We start from the raw sequence: 26,302 nt of genomic DNA on the forward strand, positions 1-26,302 counted from the left end.
GGAACACACTTTGGCTAAGCCGGCTAGATTAGGATCTACTCTCGCCGAAATCGAAAGTGGAAAGACTGCTCACACAGTGCCAGACTGTCACAGCCTGAGATAACCACCTCTCAGAATGACTGATTTGAAATCCCAGCTTCAAGAAGATGCTATGTCTCCTTCCTGTTGTCTGACACTTTGAAACAACACAGTACGCCTTAAATTTGCTTCAGTCTGTCAAAGAAAGATGGCTGAGCCAAAGTGAAGCCTTTCTTAGGCTTTTTTTATAAAGTTCTGATGACTTAAGAAACGGAGCCTTAAAACTACGGTTCCCATATGTATTTTCATATGTAAGAGTTCTTTTCCGATTAAACATTGGCTTTTCTTTGCTCGTCAGAGTCCAAGGAAAAGGCCCTCTGCTGCAAAGAGTCCTGAGCTGTACTCTAACGTAGGGAAGGCCCTGAAGAAAGAACTCACCCCCATTCATCATCCACCACTGATCTGGAACCATGAACTGGGACTGGCCCAGGGAACTCCAGGCCCCTCTGTCCCTTGAAGAATTCCCCTGCTTCCACACTGAGATGCAGAGACAACCCAACAGCTCTTCCCTGCCCCTCCTTACACCTTCAGCCGCACAGCCAGATGCCAATAGGCATGTCAGTTTGCCTCTGACCAGCCACATGACAAGAGACTCCCTCAGTGACTCCACTGTGACGACTCCCTATGTATCCCAGTCCTTGGGTCTGTGTGGCAGATAAAACCCTGTTTATCACTCCTGTGCCACACTGAGCCCCTTCTCTTAAACACTCCAGGCATCGTTGGTCATGGGGAAGAAAGCCAGGGTTCTTGGCTGCTTTTTTCTGTGCCCCATGCTCAAGTCTACCGAGCCAAGTTTTCCCAGATGGAAACAGCCTAGGAATGCCATCACTGGCTTCTCCTGCGGAGGAAAACCTCTAGGAAGCTAGGGGAAGATCAAATGTGCCATGCTGTGATATGGATGGCCCTAGCTGAGACTGCCATTCCGCTGGAGAAGAGGGTTCTAGAGTCCCATAGGGGAACAGAGAACACTGGTTAGGGGGGCTGGGGCCTGGGCTCCTGAGTCACAGTGACACAGTAAGGCAGTCTCCCAGACTGGGTGTCAGTTCCTCCAAGTGCCATTCCTGTTCTCAGAAATGGGAAGTTCCCACCTTCTGTGTCTTCCGTCGTCAACAGCTGCATTTGCCAAATGTTTACCAATCTGTCCGCCCTATGCCCAGTTTCCATCTATGCTCTAGCAATTTGGAAAACCAGGGAAGGAGATGGCTCCAACTGCCATGGCTAGTTTAGGGGATACACTCAGGAAACCCCTGAAAGCCTATTGGGGTAGACTGGTTCCAGGAGCTAAAAGCAGACTCCTGCCAGAGATGCCCCAGCTCAGCTATCCTTGGTATTAGAGAAGGCTAACCCCTCAATCATTTTCTTTCTCACAGGTCTTAGGGCAGTTGTCTGGGGTCCAGAAATCCGCAGGGTGGGTCTCCTGTCAGGCCTTGTAAGCTCCACCTTCTCCATGTGTCTCCCATGGCCCCCTGTACGTAATTATGTCTTAACTTCCCCTTCTTGTGTTGGAGCAAGGCCTACACTAGGAGCTGAAGCTTAACTGGGTCTCCTCTCTGACAGGCCCATCTTTAAACAGTTGTTTTCTGAGGTGCTTGTGGTTAATATTTCAGTGGATGGATCTGGGGGGTAGACAATTCAGTTCTCAACCTATGTACTATTTGGTAAGTTCTGAAGGACTGAGCAGTTGAGAAATTAGGGAAGAAAACCTCTAGGCTAGCTTGGCATTTGGCCTCAGCATCTGTGCCTTCCCCTGGGAAGATGCCACAGCAGAGCCCAATCTATCATCCTGTCTCTCTCCAGAAAGACCCTATCACAGCATAGGCTCTATCACACAAGACACCTCAAGAACTGGCCTGACCCACAGGGCAGGCTCCTACGTTTTGTCTAGCACAACATGGAACTCATAATTCCTAAGTGGCTACCACTCCTTCAAAGTCCAGATGTCTACTGGGGGAGGAGGGAGGAATTGGATTAGTTCATTCATACATTCTGTCATGCAACCATGAGTATGTGTTCAACACTGCTGGGCTCTGATGACACTGGGCTACAGCCACCTGAGGACCATGAAGGAAGTTATACTCTGAACCGTGGGACAGCGACACAGGGAACACCTGATCCATCCTCAAAGCGCCTCACAGCCTAATGAGGTCCAGGGGGATTCTGACAGCCACTGTGTTTGGAGGCATGATGGGATGCAAAAGGGCAGTGGTGCTGGTTAGCTCCCACTGTCATACATGACATATGGGAGGGGGACCTCAGCTGAGGAATGGCCTGTGGTCATGCTTGTGAGGGATTGTCTTAACTAATGACTGATGTATGAGGAACCAGCCCACTATGGGTAGCACCATCCCTAGGCAGGTGATTGTGCACTATATAAGAAAGCTAGCTGAGCATGAACTGCTGAGCAGTCCAGTAAGTAGCATTCCTCCAGGGTTTTTGCTTCGGTCTCCTCTAGAGTTCCTTTCCTGGTTTCCATCAATGGTGGATTGTCACCTGGAAGTCAACATGAACTTGCATTATGGTCCAAATGTTTTATGGCATCATCAGAAAGGAACTAGAACAGTGCTGCAGAACAAGATGTCAGAGAGAGTCTGAAGATCATCAGACCTTAGGGAAGACATCAGAGCAAATCTGAAAGAGCTTCAGACCTTAGGGAAGACATCAGAGCAAGCCTGAAAGAGCCTTAGACCTTGGGGAAGACATCAGAGCGAGCCTGAAAGATCCTCAGACCTTAGGGAAGACATCAGAGCAAGTCTGAAAGAGCTTCAGACCTTAGGAAAGACATCAGAGCAAGCCTGAAAGAGCCTTAGACCTTGGGGAAGACATCAGAGCGAGCCTGAAAGAGCCTCAGACCTTAGGGAAGAGTTAGTTATCTTTACAGATCTGAGGATTGGTCCAAGCTTGTTAAGATAGCATCCAAAGAAAGAAGAGGCTTTGGTATTCACAGTAGCATCCTTTCCCACAAACCTCTTCAGAATGCTAGAGGCCATGTGTTCTGTGACTCAACTATATGCCAGCTTTTTACACAGGGAGCTCCCATGTCCTTAAAGATCCTGGCTCTATTTGATCATCATGACACTTGTCATAGAGGCTGCTGGGGACCTGGGTCCATTTTAAGGGTTGTTGTTGAGAGAGAGACTAGCTTCTTCACACCCCTGGAATCCCCCCCCCCTTTTTTTCAGCGTACTTGGGTGGAGGAAGCCATTGTCCCTCAGCACATGGGGGTGAGGGTGACTTTGCTACTGAGAAGACAGCCTGAGTGACATCCCAAAGGTTGGCTGCTTCCTAGAGGCATGGAGATATAGGTGCCATTGTTCCTTAGATCAGCATCCTACAGAGAAGAGTTGCCACCTGTGAAGTCCTGAGAACAGATTCATCGCTAGAGACCGTCCATAGATGAAGGAGGGTGAGAGGAAGAGGCTGAGGGCCAGGCAGGACAGTACAAGTCCCCGAGGGCACCTCTGACTTCAAGAGAGGAGTCTGACGCTTGGCACACTGACCATAGTCTTTGAGGAGACACCACCACCACCACCAGAGCTCAGAGTATTCTGTCCATCCCAACACAGTTCACCAGTTTTCTTCTGATGGTGAGGGGGAGTCACTGGGAACTTCTGGCCTTTGGAGCTCTTTGGGTCCTCCCCCAGCTTTCTCTGTGACCTCCTTTCCCACCCACATGAAAGACTGTTCTGGAACTTTTGTTGGGCATTAGAATTCTCTAATTCTAATTCTAATTCATTGGCTTTTGGATGAAGAGGGGTTTGGTCCTTCCCCTAGAGTAACCCCACTTTCGCAAATAATTTACATACTTAATCATTGTTCCAACCCCACTCTCTCTCCCTGAGACTGATATTAAAGTGACATTCCGAGACATGAAACACTTGTTTGCAAATACAGGCAGAGTTGTCGGAGCAACACCAAGCTTTCCGATGAGATGAAAAGAGTGTCTTTCACTCTGACAGAGAAAGTCTGTTTCCACGAGAAGGCTGGCACCCCAGCTGCAAGGGGTGTTCTGGCTGCTCCTCAAGGCCACTCTAGATGGAGCATCACACCATGCAGTAAGCATCACCTGGGTAGTGTGCTGTCAGGTCTATAGCTTTCCAGAAATTTCTGTTCCTTCCCTTGCACCTGCCTTGGGAATGAGAGGTGGCTAGCTTCAAACCAGCTTGGTTCACCATGGCTTTGGAGTCTTCTCTCCTCCCCACATATGTTCAGTCCAGTCAGAGCAGCCGTGTTTGCCAGTCCTGCTGGTGTCCGGTCACGTCTTGCTGGATGGCTACTCAAACGGTAACTAGCCAAGCTCTCTGGAGTGTTCTGAGAGCTGCTGTGCCCAGGTGGCACCTGAAGACAGTGTGACGAGAGCAGGGACTCTATCCTCAGTGCCCAGAGGACACTGGGGAAAGGGACAGAAGCCTGACACTCTAGAACTGCCAGGCCAGGCTGATTTTTTTTTCTACTTCGTTCTTCACTTGTCCATACCCATATCTATCATAGAAGAGGAGCAGGAAGTGCCAAGGCATGGCTCCCTTCCAGACTCACACCCACAGCGTGGTGAGAAGGCTGTGTGCACTTGGTGGACACCGAACCAACCCACCGGGGAATTTTACTTTTCCCTGGGTGGGTGGAATCCCAGGTGCTTTCCCTCTGTGCTCAGTTAGAGCAAAGGCTTCTCTCACAGCCTCCAGCTCAGAGAAGGACCACAGGTTGACTCCAGCATTCAGGTCCACAGCAGGTGTTCTGCTTGTGTGAGAACTGGGGACACAGACACCTTTGTAAACCAAGGCCGATACAGGTCTCATCAAAGAGGTTGTAATTATTAACATGGTGTGTAATTAGCAAACATATCCAAGGCCTCCACACCCCTATGGAGAACGACGCCTCTGGTTATAAAACCACCTCAAGCACAGTGGAGCTGAAGCCACAACCCAATCACAATCACGGGTCTGAAAACAACCCCAGGCTTTGCAATCCTCTGGGTTCTGGACCCAACAAGCAAACACTGTCTCCAGGTGGCCATTAGGGACCTCTGACCCTTTTCACACTTTCTTTCTGAGTTCCCCCTGTGCAATCAATGCTCAGCAGAGCCAGGTCTGTGAGTCTTGGGGTGACAGCAATGTCCAGAAGAACTCTGGACTCCAGCTTGGGCCAGGGACTTTAGAGGGTTGAAGCTGAGAAAGCCCTAGGCCACTCAGAGCCCAGGGGAGTAAACTGGCTGGTTTTGGTTAGTTAGTTAATTGATTGGCTTTATTGGTTGGTTACTTAGCTGACTAGTTTTGGTTGATTAGTTGCTTGATTTACTCGTTAGTCTATTGGTTGGATTTGGGTTGGTTTCTGTTAGTTGATTGGCTAGTTGACTTCATAGTTTGTTTTTTATTAGAAACTGTGTCACTGTAAGCTTCTGTCACAAAGCTTTCAGGATGCAGCAGTTGTTAAATATAAATGGTCCATTTGGCACTGGTTGTTAAATGTGAATGCCGTAGTAGATGTGGAAACAGCGTAAACAGCAAGGTGTGCTCTGACCTCCTCTGTGCCTTCCCAGAGTTAGACACAAGGGAGCCTTGGAGTACAAACGAAACTGGCTGGTATCCAGGAATCTAGAGCCCAAAGCTCTGAGGGTCCCCCCATGCTCACCTGCAGGAGTATGATAAGAGGCCAGATGTCAAAGATACAGCTGTCATTAGATATGAGGTGCCCCATCCAGAGCAGGGTGAATTACACTCTCTGAAGCAGTGTAATTAAGTTTGTGAGGGACTTATGTCAGATGGTTTCCCATTCAAACTAGGGCTCACACTTGACTGACAGCAGCAAGACCACAAGGCCAAGCAGGTGTTCACTCACAGCCCTTGGTGGCCCCCCAAAAAGTGCCGCCATGCCAGGTCAGGAGGGCAGCGCTTGGCCTGCCCACTGTGGAAGCACTCACTGCCCCCTTCGGATGTCACAGGATGAGAGGGATAGGATTGAACGCAAGCGTTTTCCATGACAATTGCCCTACTCTCCTGTCCCCTTGCTCGTGAACCTCACTGGGCATCGCTTATTATCCCATGCCAGGAAAGTCAGCTGAAAGTGCAGAACACACCCTTCATAAGACATTTTCTCTGCTAGGAATCTGGATTGTAAAGCTTCACATTCGGAAACAAGAGGGACCTTTTTAAAGATAATTTTTATTGTTTTAAGAGTGTGTATCCATGTGCGTGCACATGAGAACAGGTGCCAGAGGGCAAAGGTCTATGATCCCCTGGAGCTGGAATGACAAGCAGTTATGAGCTACCTGATGTGGGTGCTGGGACCTGAACTTTGGTCTGCTGCATGCAACATGCAGTCTTAACCCCTGAGCCGTTATCTCTCCTGTCTCAGGAGCAAGAATTTTAGTATGACAGAATACATGAGTGAAAAAAGGGTCTCTTGTTTGTAACTATGCACATGTGATGGCGGGGGTGAGTGAGATGTGGCATGCATTGTATACATATGTGATGGTGTGAATGTCAGTGTGTATATGTGGAACATGTGTCTACCTGTGTGTATGTATGCTCTGTACTATATGTATATGTGTATATTTGTGAGGTATGCTATATAAATGTACTATATACATGCACATGCATATGTGTGCAAGCATGAGCGCTGTGTGCATACATGCTATGTGTATATGTGTGTGCTGTATTGCTGTGTGTATGTGTGCTATATGTGCATGTGTGTGCTGTGTGTGTGTGTTTATATTGAGGGTATGATTGTGTCTAGATATGGCCTGGCAGAACTCCCCCTCTCAGATGCCAGTCCTGACCCTCTCTCTGTCCACTGCAGGAGCAGCTTCTCAGTCTCAGTTCTCAGTTCTGCAACTGGATGGTTCAAACTCACTTCCCAATTGCAATTTGATGCCTGCATTAATCTAAGAATCGCACTTTCAAAATGTAATCATCGGGTAGTTATGGAGAAAGTTTTGCTTTATGCTTCTGGCTCTGGTGCTTGCAGCAGAGGCCTTATTTCTTAATGTCTCCTAATTGTACTCCGTAATCCTAAGCAACCAAACACACCTTAGTAAATAAACAAGGCCGGCTCCAGTTATGCAGGCAGCCCATGGTGGTTTAGGATCCTTGCCACAGAGATTATTCACCCTGTACCAGTTCGTAACTGTGCTGAGTCACGTGACAGGAAAACCATGTAGGTGAATGGGGGTGGGAGGAGAAGCGATATTAGGAAGTGTTGAGAGGATTTTTCCTCCCTGGCATTCCCCATGAGGAGAGAAGAACACACTCTGAGCTCGCTCATCCTCATCCCCCAGAGCTGGGGTCTGGTCCCCAAAGCATATTGCCGCTGCTGGGGCTTTTGGCCTGCGCTGTGAGCCCTCTTGCCTCATTGAGTAGTGGCACCCCAGCATATGGAACTTCAGTGACTTCATGCTGGGTCCATCCCAGGATGGAGGAGCCCCTCCCATACACTCGGTGGTATAGAAAGGTGTAGAGTTCCTCATTTCTTCCTCCTGTCCTGGGAGAAGGCTCCATGTCACCGTTTTACACTGCACTTTAGTCCCCGGGTGTTACATGCCTTTCCCACTTGCTTACAGCAGTCATAACCCCTCTTTTTTTTTTTAATTTAACAAAAGGACATAGCGATTGAGGTAGCATTTTTTTTTATCTAAGCTTTTCAAATAACATAAATTAAAATTAAAATAATTGGAGGTTGATTTTGGCTTTTAAAGTGGATTATTTGGGATATTTCAAAAGGAAACAGCATAGAGTTTGGAGCTGCTTTTGACAAGTCCTTCTACAAGTGGGCCCTTTCTGACCAGCTGCTGGTCCATCATACCTCAGCACCCTGAGCAGGGACAGCCCAGCCCAGCCTTGAGAAAGCCAGCCTTCTGTATCTCACTCCTGAGCACGCAGAACCTAGGGTTAAACCAAACGAGGAGCCTGACTGATGTTCTAAAGTCACGATTCTGTCAGTGCTTATACTTCTCACTTCACGACTAGCTCAGGAAACCCCATGTGCATGCTTCCTGGGTTGTCATGTGACCTGTGTGGACGAGCAGAAAGCTCTAGAAGATTTTTCATTAAGGCCTTCACAACTTGGATCTTCTGGTAACCACACTGTGGTTTGATTTTTTTTTTTTTTTAATCAGTACCTGTGAACCAGGAAATATCTGGGGCATGGGCATGAGCAAAGCAAAGAATGCCTTGCTCAGACGGCTGGTGAATGAGGAGCTGGCCCCAGCTGATCTTGGTGATTGGCAGCTCCTTGCTGTGTGCAGAAAATTCTCAACCCATAGTCCATTCCTTTCCAAAACTCAAGTGATTTTTTTCTGCCGGGGGTTGTGTGGATGCGGCGCCAGCCTGGCGTGTTTCCCCAGCCCTCCCAGCAAGCTAACGTCGGCTCGCTGTTCACATAACTCACTCCAAGGCCGCAGGGCCAGGGGGATGGCTTTGAAGGATGCAGTGCTGCTGGGATGAAATGGAAAGTCCATTTCCCAACCTGGGTGTGGTTCTTTGAGGCAAAGGAGGGGAGTGCAGCTGCAATGGCGAAGTCTCTCTGTCTCTCTGTCTCTCTGTCCTTAACCTTGCTGCATCGACACATTCAAACCTACTTCTTCCTAAGCAGCTTTTATTTTTTTACCTTTCCGAGGATCTGGAAGTTCAGTGATGCCCACATTGACTCTACTGGGTTTGCCCACACGAGCTTGTCTGGCTTGCAAGTGGTAGGGGACGCCTGAGAGAGCCCATCTATTGGAGATCAATGTATATTCAGAAAGACCTCTGTACTCCTGATATATTGGTGCTGTTGTTTTAAGCAGAGGTAGGCCTTAGCTCAAAGATGGGCCTTGACTTGAAGGGTTAAATCAGAGACCACTCAGCAGCACAGAGGACTGCTGTAAAGGAAGTGGGCCCAGACAGTCTTGTGCGGCATTTGCCTTCAGAAAGAGATTGGAGGTTTTCAGCACTTTATTCTATCCTAGAATGCGGGCTGCTTTTTAACTGAATAAGTGTTCTTCTGTGAGCTACTTTTTTAAATTACCATTCTGGCTTCTATAAGGCCGTTATCATCCAGGTATATAAAGTATTCTATGCAAATCCCTGCCGTGCCCCTCCATCCTCTGCTATCTCGCACCCCCGCTTCTGTTCATCCCTTCAACACCCTAGACAGTTTTGCTTCTGTCTTGTGCCGTCTGTATGACTCTGTATCTGCATAAAATCCAGGGCCCACAAAAGGGAGAAGGCATGTGGCGTCTGTCTTTCCGAGACTGACTTAAATCACTTAGTGCTGAGTTCCTTTTAAGCTCACACCAGTCACGAAATTCACTGAGCATCAAACTGCAGTTGACAGCACCAGGCCGAGCTGATACATCCCTCTCTCCTCCCCTTCTGAAGGGACCATCCTTCCCACGCACTGGGCCAGCTGAGGCGGCAGCAGCCTTCAGGAATAAACAGCCAGGTATCTGTGCTCCTAAAATAGAAGCCAGTTTGTCCAGTTGCGCAACAGACCTCAATAAGCAGTTTCAGTGCCACGCTGAGTAATGTTTATCCTGCTGTGACTTCACCAAGCCGGAGCTTAAACAAAATCCCCAGCGCGTTTCTTTGCATTCATCACCTAAAGATCTCTGTGCTCTTAACAGCGCCCCAAAGAGATCGCCTGACCGCTGTGCTTTAAGCTCAGATGTCACAGGACTCAGCTAAGGTGTCTCTACAGGTTGTAGCTTCGGAGCTGCATGAAGCCAGACTGCTTTGCTGGGTACACAATACACTAAAGCTCTCATTTCACGCAAACCTGCAAATGGACCCTTGACAAGTGTGGGGCATTTTTCCTCTAGTCTTTTCTTTTGCCTTTTCAGTGCTGGGGGTGGAGTCTGGGTCCTCTTATGCTAGACAACTGCTCACCACTGAACTGTAAGCCAGCTCTATCGGGGTGTGTGTCTGTCTGTGTGTATGTTCATGAGTGTTTAACACCTTTGCTAAGATGCTGCTCATACACTACAGACTAGAAATGTCCAGTGCACCTGAATGTATCCAATGCTGTGCAGGCCGCCATCACTGCACCCCATTTTAGAACACTGACTCACACAAATCACATCTGCCCCTCAACTGTCACCCCCCCCACACACACCCCTCAGAGGCCACTGGTCTGTCCTCTGTCTCTGCATTTACCCATCATAGTAGATCACATGGATGGACTATCTGGGTGACCTTTGTGTGCAGCTTCTTTCCCAAAACGTTAAAGTTTGTCCTGCTATCCTCTCTCTCTCTCTCTCTCTCTCTCTCTCTCTCTCTCTCTCTCTCTCTCTCTCTCTCTCTCTCTCTCTCTCTCTCTTCCCCCCCTCGCTAACTGAGGTTCCATTGTTGAGACACCTTCTGTTTTAATTGCCTGCTCATAGGTTTCTGGGTATATGAGATGCTTCCTCCTGAAAATTATTGTCGTTAATGCTTCTGTGGCTAATTATGCATGTTTAGACTCATGGTTCATTTCTATATACCTAATTCATTGTTCACCTGTGTTTAACTTTCTGAGAAACTATAAAACCATTCCACAGCAGCTCCACCATCTGACATGCGCATGAGACGGATCTGAGGGTCCCCATCCCTGCCCACAGCTGAGGTCCGTTCTGATGTGTCTACCAGCGGGGTCTGAGGGTCCCCATCCCTGCCCACAGCTGAGGTCCATTCTGACATGTCTACCAGCGGGGTCTGAGGGTCCCCATCCCTGCCCACAGCTGAGGTCCATTCTGACGTGTCTACCAGCGGGGTCTGAGGGTCCCCATCCCTGCCCACAGCTGAGGTCCATTCTGATGTGTCAACCAGCGGGGTCTGAGGGTCCCCATCCCTGCCCACAGCTGAGGTCCATTCTGACATGTCTACCAGCGGGGTCTGAGGGTCCCCATCCCTGCCCACAGCTGAGGTCCATTCTGACATGTCTACCAGCGGGGTCTGAGGGTCCCCATCCCCACCCACAGCTGAGTCTGGGGTCCCATCTGACGTGGCCTTTCTGTCTTAGTAACTAAAGTCCCCTCTCGCCCCCAGCCAGTCTCTGATGTTGTCATCTGACTGCTCTCAGATTCTTCCAAGAGTAGAATTTTGGTCACTTCAGGAACACTACCACCAAGTGTATCAGAAAATGAACATAGTTGCACTGTCTATTCTTCTTTTTCTAGACTGAGCTCCTTGACAGAGGTGGGGTCCCCCCTCAGGAATATTTGCCCCTAATTGCGACCACAGGCAGGCGGAGGGCAGAGGACAGACGCAGCTGCTGAGCCTCTCCGGTCCCATAGCAGAGCTGCTCCACCCGAAATGTCAGCTGTGCCTGATGTGTGCACCCTGGCCCAGGGAGGGGCCATGTGAGGGTGACTCTAGACTCAACTCCTGCCTGAGGGGAGGGGCCTAACCCCTGGCCAAACTGTTGGTGTAGACCAGTGTCTTTTTAAAACTTTGTTTGTTTGTTTGTTTGCCTTTATTATGGAGGGAGCGTGCACACGTATGCCACACGTGTGCATGGTGCCGTGACACAGAAGTAGAGCTTAGAGGAAGTTTTCAGGATCCACGCCCCTCCTGGGATCCAGGAACCAAACGCCTACCGTCTGAACTGACTCCCCAGCCCCTTTGCCAGTACCTTTGCTGTTTATCCTAACTCAGCGTAGAGCCGGGATAAGAACAGAGTCTGCTTTAGGAAAAGTAAAATCTGCTGTGATCTTGGCATTTTATGGAGTTAGGAGCATCGAGAGTTCTAGGTCATCCTCAGCTATTTACTGTGTTTGAGACCAGCCCTCTATCCCAGAAAGAGAGAAGGGAGGGAGGCTGAACAGCGAATTCAACCTTCCTTTCCCCTAGAGCTTTGGACTCAGGGCACAGGACGTTTTCTGGCCCTGATCCTTCAGTCCTTTAGTGATATCTGCTAGTTTGTTGCCAGATTTAAAGTGTGTGAGGGATCTCCCCATCACATACTAGCCCAGCAGGCATGCGTGTGCTGCGCATGTGGGCTGTGGGAGGTACTTCACCTACCTGTGTCAGGTGGGGCTTAAGGAGCTGCTTCCCCTTGGAATCTAGAGCAACTAAGGCCCAGTGGGGTCTCCAGGGAGGCTCGAGTGGGAATGTGGATTGTGCCATGTGAAGGAGGAAGGCAGAGGCCAGAAAGAGACGGACTTCCCTGAACCTCAGTGTGTCCTGGAAGGGAGCGGTGCCTCAGCTTCAGCTTCCTGGTCCCTGACCCAGGTGCTCACAGTGGACACTAAACTCTGTCCACCCCAATGTGTAGGAATGTGGCCTTAGCCTGCCCTGCCCCATCTGCTATGATTGACACCTCACTTCCCGGCATTGTCATAGGCTTACCCACAGCAGCTCAGCAGCCCTTCCACCTCAGGGCCCCAGCATGGCGGCTCTTTGGTGACATCTGGTCTCAGCTAAGCAGACGGGGCCTTTGTCTGTGAGACCCTATGGGCTTTCCTGGTCACTTTGGAACCTCTCTTCTGCTCCCTCCACCGAAGCCAGGCCTGGAGGTCAGGAACGGCAGATTCGCTCCAGGGCTGCAGAGTGTGCACCCTCCTCAGGCATTGCGTTCCAGATCTGTGCTCTGCAGGTCTCAGCCATGGCCCTGGGCCTCTGACTCACCTGTCGACTCATAGACTTGCCTTTCTGGGAAGGCCATGGCAGGGTGCCCTGGCACAGCCCAGATCCCACAGCCCTGTGGCTGAGCACACGTCAGAGTTGCCAGCTCTCAGCCACAGGCAAGATCAGGAGTCATGAGGCCAGAGATGGGCGTGTACTTGAGGACTGTGGCCACCCCTAGTTCCAGCCAAGGTACTAAGTGACCACTGGAGAGGGAGTAGCAGGACCTGCCAGCTGGAACCTGCTGAACAGAGGAAGCAAGAGGGGGACGCTTTGTTACTGTTCTGCAAAGAAGACACACGTGCCCTTTACCCCAGGGTCAGTAGATGGGTCTCTGCTTATGGATGCTTGTAAGAGATTACCCCCATCCTAAGAGATTACCCCCATCCTCTTTATCCCACACGTAGAGAGGAAGGTTGCCAATCTCATAACCTCTGATGAGCAGTTTTCAAATACTTTAATGTTTATTCCCCCTCCCACCGTGAAAGCAAATTTTAGAAACTCATGTTTATTTAGACGTTGTTTGTTTACAGACTGAATATCATGTGACCCTGAACTCACTGTATCTGTGGCCAAGGACAGTCTTGAATCTTTGACCCCTCCCCCCTCCCGCCTGTACCTCCTCTGTCTGAGATTGCCGTGCACACCACCACACCCTGTCTGTGTGGCACTGGGGATCAAACTCAGGGCTCCCTGTACACCAGGAAGGCTCCCTGCCCACTGAGCCACATCTCCAGCCCCCTAGCGTTTGTTTCTACATGAAGTGACGTTGTCGCCAGGACACACACACACAAGCCAGGCTTGTCTGCCCTGATGACTGCAAGGGTGTATTCCTCTGCCCGCCTCTAGGGTCTCTAAGTGAGCACCCCTGTCTTGAATGCTAGTGGTTGCTTTGGGGCTTAGGTATTAGAGATGCCTCAGGGCAGCCAAAGTCTTGGGTATCCTAGATGGCTGGTGAGGGGTTCACTTGTGTCCAAAACCTGCTCCTTATTGACCCATTGTGTTTTAAGAGGCTCACAACCCATTCTTTCATGTCTTTCTAAGTTAGTCTGTGTGGCCATGGCTCAGAGTTCTGCGCAAAGCCGGCTCTTCAGTGTGCCACTCTGTGACGTGTCTCGAGGGTTCTCCAGTCTGAGTCAGAGCACTGTAGCCTCCTTCCCTCCCAGAGCCTCTTCAGTTACCTTCCAGAACTTTACAGAGTGTGTATAAACATGTCATCTGACCATTCCCCGCAAGTTTGTCACCATGAGGCCATTAATCCTCCAGAAATGCAAGGGAAACCACCTGCTCCTGGTGAGTGATTACCTCGGAACACTGCGATTTAGGGCGTGAGTGAATGTACGCACGCAGACATATGTACCTGTGTGTGCCCCTACGTGGTATGCTAGTAGCTATACCAACTACATGTCATCGTGGAATGGCAGGTGACACTCCTCTGTGGTGGGTGTGTCACACATGCCTGGACACTGATTACCGAGGAGCGTGTGACCAGGTGACCGGTCCCGAGTCACACCTGGATCCCTCCACTGTGTGGCGGCCTTCTCCTTTATTCCTTGCCTGGGGTCTCGTGAAGACCAATGGTGGACAGCAGGTCTGGAGAGGACAAAGTGGAGGATGGAGATGAGGCTTAGAGCACTGGTCCCTCCTCCCAGGCCTCATGCCAGCCCCACTCAGAGCCCATGGGAAGCTGCTGTCTGGCATTTAAAGGTCAAAGTTCATTGAGGTTTCTTTTTCGTACTTTCCTCACAGAGAAAATGGGACTGCTTGCTGACTCGTGATATGTTAGGTGTGTAGAAACTCCTTAGTATCCAGACTCACCTCTTCTCTCTCCACTATCTTTGGCTGTGTGCCAGCATTTGTCGGAGGCTGACTGAGGATGGGTTAGCTTCCTGTGGGTTCAACAACAGTCACAGAAATCAGAGGCATACCCACCAGACTGATCTTACAGGGTTAAGGCACTCGCTGGCTGTTCTGAAAGGCCCTAGGGAATGGCTCCCTGCCTCGCCTGGCTCCAGGTTACACCATTGTCTTCCTGGCTTGTGTCTGTGTCACCACCGCATGGTCAAATGCATGGTCAGAGGCTTTCCCCATGACAAGGACACACTCACCAGTGTAGGCCCACACTAGCCCACTGTGACCCCCTAATTTCCTTACCTCTGTGAAAGGCCTGACTTCCCCGCAACATCAGAGTCCCAGACACCAAAAGTTAGAACATAGACAAATATTTTCAGGTACATGAAACACAGAAGGGAGTGAAGTTTAGCAGCTGGGGAGAACTTGGGGGAGATAACAGATGCCAAAGACACTAGTAATAAAGTTTGTTGAAAAACAAAAAAAAGAAGTAAGACTCGTTATCGTTACCAAGTGAAGCAGGAAATACAATGGATGTGACTTGCCGGTGGGAAGCTTGTTGTGCCTGCTAGCACCAGCCCCAGCAGTCACCATGGTGTCGAGAATGTAGGTTAACCGCATAGACAGCAGCGGTTGTGGGATGGTTGCTGTGGGGAGGCTCGCAGGTGTGCTTTACCCTTGGTGTAATGCATACTGTGAGTGCCCAGAGCCTTGGCCGTGGCTCTCATCCATCTCATCCATGGCCAGGCGGATGCTGTAGTTAGGTCCTCCGTAAATGAGCCACCTGACTGCTGTGAGCTGTTAGCATCCCACCACCCTGCAGGTGTCACCGCTGTCCCACGGCACATGCACGTTCCTGTCATCACCAACGGAGCACTGCAGGTCTGAATCTGACTTTAGGTTCACACATGTGACAAGGCATGCATCTTCATTGCATGCATCAACTTCGGCTCCCACTACCAAGAGATCTTGTGTGGGTAGGGTGGGAAGTTCCAGGGACAGGAAATATCAGTTGATTTATCAGCAGTCACTCAGACACAGCCAAGGACACTGGAGTCCCACCTCTGCTTCTACAATCTAGTTGGCTTCTCTAGGCAGCAGCTCATGCCTTCTGAAGCTGGGGTACATGAGTGACTGGTTGGGTGGCCTTTGGGAGGCAGGAGCAGTTCTTGAACCTGCTCTCTGGCCTCCCTGATTCAGCTCACCCACACTGAACACTGCTGGGGCAAGGGAAGAGAAGATCGAGAAAGGGGAGCCAGGCAACAACATCCCACTCCCCACCCCCTCTCCCACCGAGCCCAAGAAACATGGAGCCCAGCTGGAAGCAACAGGCACCAGGGGCTGGCGTGCCAGGGAGACAGCCTCCTCTACTCCATCTCTCGTTTAACAGAGCAACAGTTTCTTTGTACCAGGCAAATTCTGAGCACTTTGCGTGCATGAATTCTGCTAATTCTTATTTCTAAACACCATGCCAAGCAATGTTAGCATTTCTGTTCTTTTATAGACAAGGACACTGAGGCACAGAGAGGTTAAGTGTGTGCTCAAAGTAGCATTGCTAGTACACAAGTCCGTATACACACAGCGTCTGACCACGGGACTTGTTATCTCAATTGCTGCCTTCTGCCTGACCCCAGTTAGTGAGGAAAGAACTAACAACAACAACAACAACAACAACTGGCTGAAGGCTCCTAGGAAAGGAGGTGCAGACCTGGGAAGCAGTGCCGTGCAGTAATCTGGAGCACAGGAGGGCAGACGACGACCACACAGGGGCCACAGGTATCAATGATGCTGGGTCTGGAGTGGAAGCTGCCTGTTCTCTCAGCTGCAGGAGCTTCGCTGCCCGCAGGTGCTGTGGCTGTGAGCTGTGAGGCATCACGCAGAGCTGGTCCAGCACCAATTAGGATTAAAGGCGCCATATGGGAATGAGCAGAATGGTCTCCAGGGCCTCCCAACAGGGCCATCGTTGTGATTACATGTTAAACAGTTAAAGTCAAAGACAAAAGTTCAAAAGCCAAGCAAGGGGGTGAACTTCTATTGTCTGGCGTTTGGAAGGCACAGGTGAGAGAATGGCCACAGTTGAAGACCTGCCTACAAGTTCCAGATTAACTATGGCTGTGTCGCAAAACTCAGTCTCAAAATAATAGTAATAATAATAGTAATAATAATAATAATAATAAGCAAGTAACAGTGCATCTCAGTGCTAGAAAAGGTGGAGTCAGTGGTAGAGACATGCCTAGCCTAATTGGGAGGCTTCCAGCCAGTGAGAGACACTGTCTCAAAGAATGAGTTAGATGGTTCCCGAGAAAGGACACCCCAAGGTGACCTCTGAACCTTCACACACATACATGTATACACACACAGGCACATGCAAAATAAAATCAATTAATATAATAAGTCTTATATCCATGCTTGCATCAAGAGAATCAACAGGATCCCAAAGAGCAGGCAGGGAAACCATCCTCCCCTCCCCCAACATCCCATCATCTCCAGAGTACCAGGGCTCCTAGACAGGAGCATCCCAACCCTTCCACAATGGTCTTCTCTCTACCTCACAGGAACACAAGGCATCGCCGAGTGCATTGGTACTGTCCCCGGAGTCCTGATAAGCTTCTGGTTAGCCTTACCTAGAATTCAAAGCTCTGTAAGCCATTTGAAATCGAAGAGTGCCCACACCTGCAACCTGTCTGCAGCTAGGAATTGCCTGCCTGGCTACTGTATTCCATCCAGGCTGAGGCTGGCACTCTCTCATGTGAAACTATCCACTTGGACCCAGCGTGCATGTGTGTGATTAGGCAGAGCAATGACCCTGAGTTATCTTGCCTGAATCTCTAACCCTGAGCTGAGCCACATTGTTGAAGACAATGCATTAAGATCATTTTGCTGCCAAAAATGTATCTGTATGCATCTAACTGTGTCTGTTGGTGTGTTATTTTTTTCAGGATGGTGAAAGTCACCGAGGAGAATTTGAAGAAAAGAGAAGTGTGGGCAAACTTTCTCAGACAGCATCAGAAGACAGTGATGTGTTTGGTATGTAGAGGGGACAGCCCCTTCTCGTGCTTGGACTGTGAACACACAAATTCTCACCGGGGAATCCCCATCCTTCTCTTTAGATTTTTGTTTTCCCTGCTGTTTCTGGCTTTGTTTTGTTTGGTCTTCCTGTATGTATTCCCATCTGTGAATACACGCTTGCATGTGACACAGGACATGTGTGCCCTCAGAGAACAATCTCACCCCCCACCTTGAATAGAAACAAGAAGAGCTTGTTTACCACTGTATAGCCCAGGATAACTGGTCTATGAATGTCTGATGGATGACACCACCTCCATCCCCTTCTCTTGGTACTGCAATTACAGATGTGCACTGTTGCATGTGGTCTTACACGGATTCTAGGGATCAAACTCAAGTTCTCACCTTTATGCAGCAAGTCATTTACCCAGCGGACTATATCCCCAACCTCCGTCTTCATTTTTAAACCTCTGTGCAGTGGTACAGCGAACAGGACTCCTTACTGCCCTCCTGAAGACCCTTTCCCATGGGACCCAGGGTCCTGTTTTGTTTTGTGTTCATGTTTGCTCTCTGTACCCCTAAGTCTCTCTCTCTCTCTCTCTCTCTCTCTCTCTCTCTCTCTCTCTCTCCATCAGCAGGCCCCACAATGTCATAACAATGCTGAGGAGGAAGTAAGCTTGCCAAAGTCGGGCACTGCTGTCCTTGGGCTGGCTGCAGACGGTGACTTGGCTGTTGTTGGGAATAATTGTGGTCTACAAATGCTACCTTCCTGTTGCCTCACGAATACACACTGTCCTGCATGTGGGTTTTCTCTTCCTTCCTACTTCTCAGAAGAACAAACACCCTCATCTGATTTTTGTGGAGTGTGGTTGAGCTATCTTTTCCATGACTTTTCTCCAACATGGGCTCCCACGGTTGGCCTGTTCTCAGGGGCACTGGTGGCTTCTTTCTTTCCCTTAAGGAGATAGGAGAAGATAAGTATGGTTGAGAGTGGTAAGAGCCCACTGTCCCAAGAGGAAGCAGCAGCCAGGTTCTGCCACTGCAGGAATCATAACCCGAGTCATGAAGCCTAGGTCTCAGTCACTCAAGGCCAGCCACCCTCAGACACTCCCTAACCTGGCCTCGCCTTGCTCATGCAAAGGCCTTTCTTCATACTTCTCCCTAGGCAGTGCCGTCTACCCTGGGGTTTTGTTATTGTTCATTTTGGTTAACTGGTTTCTTCAAAATTCGTTCCTTCTCTGCTTTTCCTTCTTGAGCGAACACCTGCGGTTGAAAATCCTCTGGGAACAGTGCGACCCTAAGAATGAAAACCATGGCTGTGAGGGGGATGTGTGGCAGGTGGGGGCCCGCAGGGGAGGTGGGGGCCAGCAGGGGAGGTGGGGGCCAGCAGAGGAGGGGTTCTATAATTTCCTTACCTGTGTCCATTTCCACAGGAATTTTCTTAGAATTTTTCATTTCTGTCTTTAGAAGTGGGGTGTTCATATTTTAGTAACTCCTGGGGTCTGGTCAGAAGAAAGAGTAGAAGGCAGTGGTGGGGGTATATGACAACAAGGTGCACAATTTAGAGTATTCGAAACAAGGCATGGTACAGGGCACAGAGTCTGCCTGTGTGGTAGACACTGGGTAGAAACCATGGCTTCTTTGCTTATGTTTTCCAAGTGTGGACACGGAACTAAGGTTCACAGACTCATATCAGAGGCACCAAAGAAAAGGCAACATATGCATGCCTGGGTTTACATGCTCTTTAGGCAAGTGTCATCTTGAGTATTAGTTGGGGTGTTTTTCTGTCCTAAGGATGGAGTTCAGGAGTTGATACATGCTAGGTGAGTGTTTTACCAATGAGCTGTGGTCCTAGGTCTAGTTAATTGCTTTTTTAGTTTACTTGTGATCATAGGAACCCTGACTTTACCATTATGTGTGTATGTTTGTATACTCACACAGAAAATGTATGTAACACATGAACTATATCATATAAAAGGCCTTTGTGAGTCCCCTCCGTGACTTATGTAAATGCTCTGATTCCTGAAGCTGTCAGTGTCCCAGGAGACAGCTTCCTGGCTGGAAGATGGAAGCCAGTGGCAATGCAGAAGTTACAGGTTTTTCCACAATAAATCAGGTGCTCCCAGGACTTGGGCCAGGAATGCGCACGCACCTGTGACGTGAAGGCAGTTCTCAGCTCTGGCACTGCAGGTTGCAGCAGGGCCTGAGTCACCCTCACGCATGCAGGCTCATTCTGGTCCTGGCTGAGTCAGAGCCCAGGGGCATGTGAGGAACTCTGCCTGTGGACGTCCTAGGTACACACAGCACTGAGTCAAGCCGGCTGGGAGGGCTTGTGAACCCTGGGCACTGAGCACTGAGTCAAGCCAGCTGGGAGGGCTTGTGAAGCCTGGGCACTCAGGAGTCCTGAGTGAGCTGCTAGCCTCTGCCCTGGAGCTCAGTAACCTTGCCTCCTGGCCCTTCTCTGACAACTGCAGAAGTTCCAGGATACAGACGAAAAATGGCAGATGGGAGAGGAAAGCTCAAATGACCTTGGCTGGGTTTTTTGTCTGTTTGTTTGTTTGTTTGAGGTTTTTGTTTTTGTTCTGGTGTGTGTGTGCGCGCGCGCTGGTAGAGGTCACAGGAGGGCAACCTTTGGAAGTTGATTCTCTTTTCTGACATGTGTGTCCCAAGAATCTAACTCAGGTTATCGGACTTAGTATTGACTGTGTCCAGCTGAGCCATCCCTTATAGGAAACTGCTGGTTGCACAGACGGGGTTCCCAGTGAATCCAGCCCTCTCCACTTCATAAGGACTTCTCTAACTGTCCTGTAGGCTCAGGAAAGCAAGCTCCCTTGACATCTCTTATATTTTATGGACATCAAGTCGGCAGCAGCCCTACCAAGAGAATCATTTCATTTTTTGCATCAGCAGGACAGGTAAAAAAAAAAAAGTAGAATATAGTGAAACCTGTCTCCTCTAGCAACACAGTATTGATATTGGACATCATGGCAGGGGGTACTATTTCCATTAAGAAAGAACTCCTGATGGGATGAATTGGATATTGCAAAGAAGTTCATAGGCAGGGTTGACTAGGCACTCATGCTACACCTGATGGCTCTAAGCCCCACACTAAGTCAGTCAACTAAATCCAGACATTTCCTCTGCGGCTTTTCCAGGCCGGAGGCAATCCTTGGTTAAGCAGTAGTGCATGAGTCTGAGACTTTATGCTAGCTGGTAAAATGCCACTGGAAGATTGCTTCGGTCTCAAGGGAGTATCTCAGCAGGCACAGCGCTAACTCTCTCTGCCCCTTCCTCTGACGGCATTGTGGTTACACTTCAGGCCTGGTTGCCTGGCTACCCAGGAGGAAGGAAGTGCTGCAGGGCACAGTAGCCTAGGGAACCATGCCGTCCCCAATTTGAGGAACCAGGCTATTTTTCAAACTTTGTTGAGCCACACACCCACACACACGTCACATACCATCCTCTCATTTGGAGGCCATGGAGAAGGAAGGCAGCATGCCCCACCTGCTTCCTTACAGAGCTCTCAATATGTTCATTTAGGTTTTTAATGATTTTTGGTTTTATTTATTTTAGGCATCTGGGTGTTTGTCTGTATGTGTGTATTACCAGGCTGCTACTGGACAGGCCCTACCGGGGAGGAGCAGTTTCAACCTCCAGAATTTACTCTGGCAATGTATAGCAGCTACCAGGAGAGGGCGCCACGGCTCTGCAGGAGTGACTGGCTCCTTTTAGACTGTCCCGGGCTGAGGCACCACTTGGCATGTGCCCAAACTGCCCAAGCTTGACAGGTGGTGTGGGCAAGGATAGCTTAATCGCGGGGTCACACATTCCTTCCACTGCTGTCCTTAGAGATAAGCACAGGTGAGGGCAAATCCTCAAGGGATGGAGATGGACCAGCCTGGGTTCAGTGTTGAAAGAAAACATATTCATGAGAGATGCTTACATGCACCTGTCTGTTTCCTGTAGCCTGAGTCAGTCTGCAGTCAGGCGGCGCATAGGATGCAGTAGGCGACCAAAGACTCTGAAGTCTAGATCACAGGAAGATGCAGCTATGGTAACATAACTGCTATGACAGTGTCCCCACTATGGGTGAGATGTAGCCACCTGCACAGGCAGCTGGATGCCTTGTGTCAGACAGGATATGGCAGAGCCCGTGTGAGTTTTGCCCCTTTGCTTCTTAGATTCCTCAGATGTGAGGTGGAGTCAGAACACCCTGTGAACAGTGAGCTGTCCTCATGTGCCCAGGCAGGATATGTTCATTTAGGTTTTTAATGATCTTTGGTTTTATTTATTTTAGGCCTCTGGGTGTTTGTATGTGTGTATTCGTACCATGTGCATGCCTGATGCCTGAGGAGGTCAGAGAGGACCTAAGCTCCCCTGGAACTGTTATGGACAGTTGTGAGCCGCTATGGGAGCGCTGGGAAGCAAACTCAGGTCCTCTACAAGAGCAGCAATTGTTCCTAACTACTGGGCCATCTTTCCAGCCTCATTTATTTGGTTTTTGAGATAAGATCTTATTCTGTTATCCAAGAACTCACTACAATCCTCCAGCTTCATCCACCTGGGTGCCATTCTTACTGGTGTGTGCCGTTCAGCCATATTGTTCTTACAATTACAGAGTTTTACACGTCTTCAATGATGCCAAGTTGTGTTGAATGAACTCTGAGAATTCTCCCAATCAGAGATGACAGTTACGTGGTGGTCACTGTCCACCAAATGTCATGTCAAGTGGCTTCTTTATTGGGATAACCGCCAGCCAAAGCCATTGCCTTCGGTCGACAGAGCTGATCTGACTCACAGACAGAACTGGACCTTGCTGAGTGAGGGCGTGGATGGGTGTCTCATGGCACAGGGATGCAGGTCCCCACGCTGGGAAAAACCCAAAGGTCGATAGTCAGTGCTCCCAGAAGCTGCAACCCTCTCATCTCCTGCCCCACTAGGAATGGATGATGAGTTTCAGGAAGAGAATAAGAGAATGTCATCTAGAGACAGTAGGGGACAAAGAGGCTTCATCTGGCTCACCCATGGCTCACACTCTACTCAGGTGTTTCTGTTTTCCTCTGTTAAAGAGCTGCCCCTTTCCATCCCAACCCTGAGGGGGTCAGTGAGAGAACAGCTAGACGATCTGGATGCTTTGGAACACCCTGTAACCCCAGTACTCAGGAGGTTGGGGCAGTAAGACTCTGCTCACAGACAAACCTAATGCCGGTGGCAGGTTCGTTAGCGTTTCTGCCAATCTCCATCAACCGTAACTAGGAATACGAGCCCTTTGTGGGTGGGTCACAAGCCAGGATGAACTAAAACAACTTTTGGTGCTAGTTCTTCCTTAGTCACCAACACCCAGAATGTCCTAGTAAAAATGTCATTTATGAAGAATGCTGTGAGTGAGGCTTGCAATGCTGTGGCTCTGTCTCAGTGTGACGCGAGTCCAGATCCATCCACATACACCATACCAGCCATTAATCCCCCTTGAGCACTTCGGATGTGCCTGCAATATTCTAACGTGGGGCCAAGGGGGTCAGGGGAGAGCGGAAGCAATAAAAAAAGTGGAAGGGGACATTTTAACCCAGCTTGACACGTGCAAAGCAAAGGTTGTTTTTGCTGTTGCTGCTATTCAAGTATCAGGCCAGCATTCTGTTGTCGAGACCACCTCAGCGAGAGCGTGTGCGGAAGCCAGAAAGGCTTCGCAAAGCCTGCTGGGAAGAGAGTGACCATTCCTCATCCAGAGCTCTCGCTGAAAGGGCGGGACAGGAGGTGAGAAGTCTCTCCTCTCCAGCTGACAGAGCCGGGCTATTCTTCCACACTCCATTTCTAAGATGGAGTCCCCAGCGTGGCCCCACCCCCACGCTGGCTTACTTCAAGCAGCTACTTAATTTCCCTGTTTAGTGAGGACCAATCGAGCTGCATGTGCAGGTTAGAAGCCTTTCTTCTTGCATGGGTGTGGCCTTCAGTCTCCTGTCCTAGCTGAGCTCTTGGTTATGTGCAAGTGCTATATATATATATATATTTCATACATACTTAATTCATGAATTAAGATTAAGGACTTTAAATTAATTGAAGGGCTAGAGTTTTCTCCAACCATCTGACAGAACTATCCCTTGTTCAACTTTGTGTGTTGACCTTTTTTACCACTGGCTCCAGTGGTCCTGATTAGTGCCCATTTGAAAAACCGCTTGGTCTCCTATGTGGTCGCATTTGAGAGTTTAGAATCCCAGTCTCTCTGGAATCATTAAATACTAGGAAATAGCTAGTTTCTGGTGTAACTGCACTTGCCCGGTGTCCCGGGTCTCATCAGAGTAACCTGCTCAGCCCTATAGCCCTTTGAGCTTGTGACCCGGACTTTAATCTTTTAAGAGATTCCCATGACTTTGCCCTCCAGTGACTTCAGTTGATGTAAGGCTCGTTCACAATTTAATCCCTTAGACGATAATATTTCTTCTGTTCTTGAATAGCTCAGTTAAATCCCACCCCGCTCCCCATCCCCATTACAAAAAGAAGCACTAGGAAATATCAAGGAAGGGTCAGGCCGCAGCAGCATGGGAACACAGTGGCACACACTGCCCCTCACAGATCTGTGTAGCACACAGGGCAAGAGATGAGCAAACATGGCTCCTGCTTCCGAATACAGGTATCCATGAGGCAAGAGCCAGAATTCTTCTCTCAGTATCTAGTCAGTGCTCCTGTCCCAGCTCCACTTCCCAGATTAGAAGTGCAGTCTCAACAAGACAAGTGAGCTGTGCCCAGCAGCCACATGACCGATGGGTGTGGCACCCCCACCCCTATATCCTTGCCAGTTGCAGCCCCACTGGCCTCTCTCCTGGGTTTATTGCCTGTGCTCTTTCTCAGAAGACTCGCCATCCTTCTGGGCACCTCTGACTTCCTGGGGTCTCCATTGTGTCTTTCAGTTCACCCTCACATTTTTGTGGCTTATGCTTTCAGGGGACCTCCCATGGAGATCCTGACCCTGGCACACATTGTCTGACCTCCTAGACTTTTTTTTCAAACATCTCCACGACTCTATAGCTTTTACATTCTGCATGCCTGCAAAACCAGCACAATGTGGGTACGGCCATAGTCTGCACAGTTCAAGCAGTAGCCAGGCCTGCTTTGAAGCTAAGCTGCAGAAAGTGGCCTAAGGGTCCACATGCCTGAATGTGTGTAAGCACACCCCTAGAGGGCACTGTATGAGAACTCCTTAACACTTTCTCTGTCATCCGTGAGGGGACGGACCCCCTGCAAGTCTCAGCTCAGTGTCCCCTTCTCGGTGACCTGTCTTGAACTAAGACGACTGAGCCACACCAACCTGTCATATGAGCTCCTAAATCTTAGAGACTGAAAACCCCAGCTGCTTTTGTGTTTCAGCTCAGAGGTCAGAACAGAGGGTGTCCGGGGAAAGAGAGGAGGGATGGCATGTCATCTTGGAGGCTCTAGTGCCAAGCAAGATGGCATTCATCGCTTCCTTCCAGATCTCTGACCATAAGTGTCAAGCAGTCCCTCCTCCATATAAGGCACCAAGAAGAAGGGCACAGAGAGTGGGTGCTGTCCCCCACCCCAGGTGGTCACTGTCTAATGTATTTAGTTGTTGCTTGGTCCCTGCTAGAAGGTGAGCCCATAGAAGATAGCAAATGTTTGTCCGTCTGTTGTTGTTTATTTGATTGGTTTTTTGTTTTTTTTATTTCTGCTGTTGTTTTGGTTTGGTTTTTTGTTTTGTTTTTTCTTTTTGTCTTTTTAATGAGGCTTCTCTATAGCCCTGGGTGTCCTGGAACTCACTATATAGACCATGCGGGCATCAAACTCACAGAAACCAGTCCTCCTTCTGTTTCCCGAGTGCTGGGATTAAAGGCGTGTGCCACTGTGCCCAGCTAAGGAGCAACTTTTTCAATACTGAGAGCATGGTGGGAGGGCACAGCTGTACCCTCTGCTTTCTGCCCCCCTCTGTCCTCTGACACCTCTCCCAGACATCTCCTCCCTTGGGCACAGTTTCTGCAGACCTCTGAAGTCCTCCAAATTCCCCATTCTCTACTTCTTAGGACCTGGGCTATTGTGTGTACATGTGTGGTTTGTACATGTATAATGGCTATTGTGTGTGCATGTGTGGTGTGTATACATGTACGATGAGTACACACCAGTGTGTATGTGTGTTTGGCATGTGCATAAGGGCATGTACATGTGTACAGCTTGTGCATACAGGTAGGTGTGTGTGTGTGTATGTGTGTGTGTGTGTGTGTGTGTAGGACCCCTTCCACCAAGGGTGCGCTGCCTCTGTGGTGGGAGCTCACATGTAGAACAGGAAAGTGTGTGAGTGGAAGTGTCCAGGAATGCTGCCCTTTCCCCATTTGCTAAAGCACTTCTCACAGGGCGCTGAAATTCCCCAGAACAGGGTGGTAATGGTAGCCAAGAGCCTAGCGGCGTCATTTCCGGCAGGAGGATGAGGAGGAGAGCGCTGAGCAGGCTGACTCCCACAGAACAGCCATAGCTGCTGGTGCCTGGAAGGCTCAGACAGCCTGCTCCCGGAGAGCCCCACCTTAGGAGTGCCTCAGAGTCACTTAGGGTCAGCAGAGCCACACTAGGACAGCGAGCAGATAGTGAGAACAAAGAGGGAACACAGTCTCCCAAGTCACAAATACCAGATGTGATGGGCTTTGGCCAGTTAGGGAGGAATGTGTCCTGCCTGAGGCCCAGGAAACGGAGAATCTTCCCTGGTCATGGGCCCATCGGAGACATCTTGTGTCCACCATGATCTCTTTTGAGTATCTTCAGCATCTTGGGTCGGATGGCGATTAGAAAACACCCTC

General features: G+C 49.6%; 1 protein-coding gene across 3 annotated transcripts in view; it reads left to right on the forward strand.

Moving 5' to 3' along the window:
- LOC119814432 (myelin basic protein) overlaps window positions 1-26,302 on the forward strand; it is a 107,934-nt gene that overhangs the window by 27,973 nt on the left and 53,659 nt on the right. For all 3 annotated transcript variants that reach the window (XM_038330154.1, XM_038330155.1, XM_038330156.1), the window contains one exon: window positions 17,441-17,528. In XM_038330154.1, the coding sequence (XP_038186082.1) occupies window positions 17,441-17,528 (88 nt within the window). The remainder of the gene's footprint in view (window positions 1-17,440; window positions 17,529-26,302) is intronic.

Source organism: Arvicola amphibius, chromosome 5 (assembly GCF_903992535.2).
Source record: "Arvicola amphibius chromosome 5, mArvAmp1.2, whole genome shotgun sequence".
NCBI lineage: Eukaryota > Metazoa > Chordata > Mammalia > Rodentia > Cricetidae > Arvicola > Arvicola amphibius.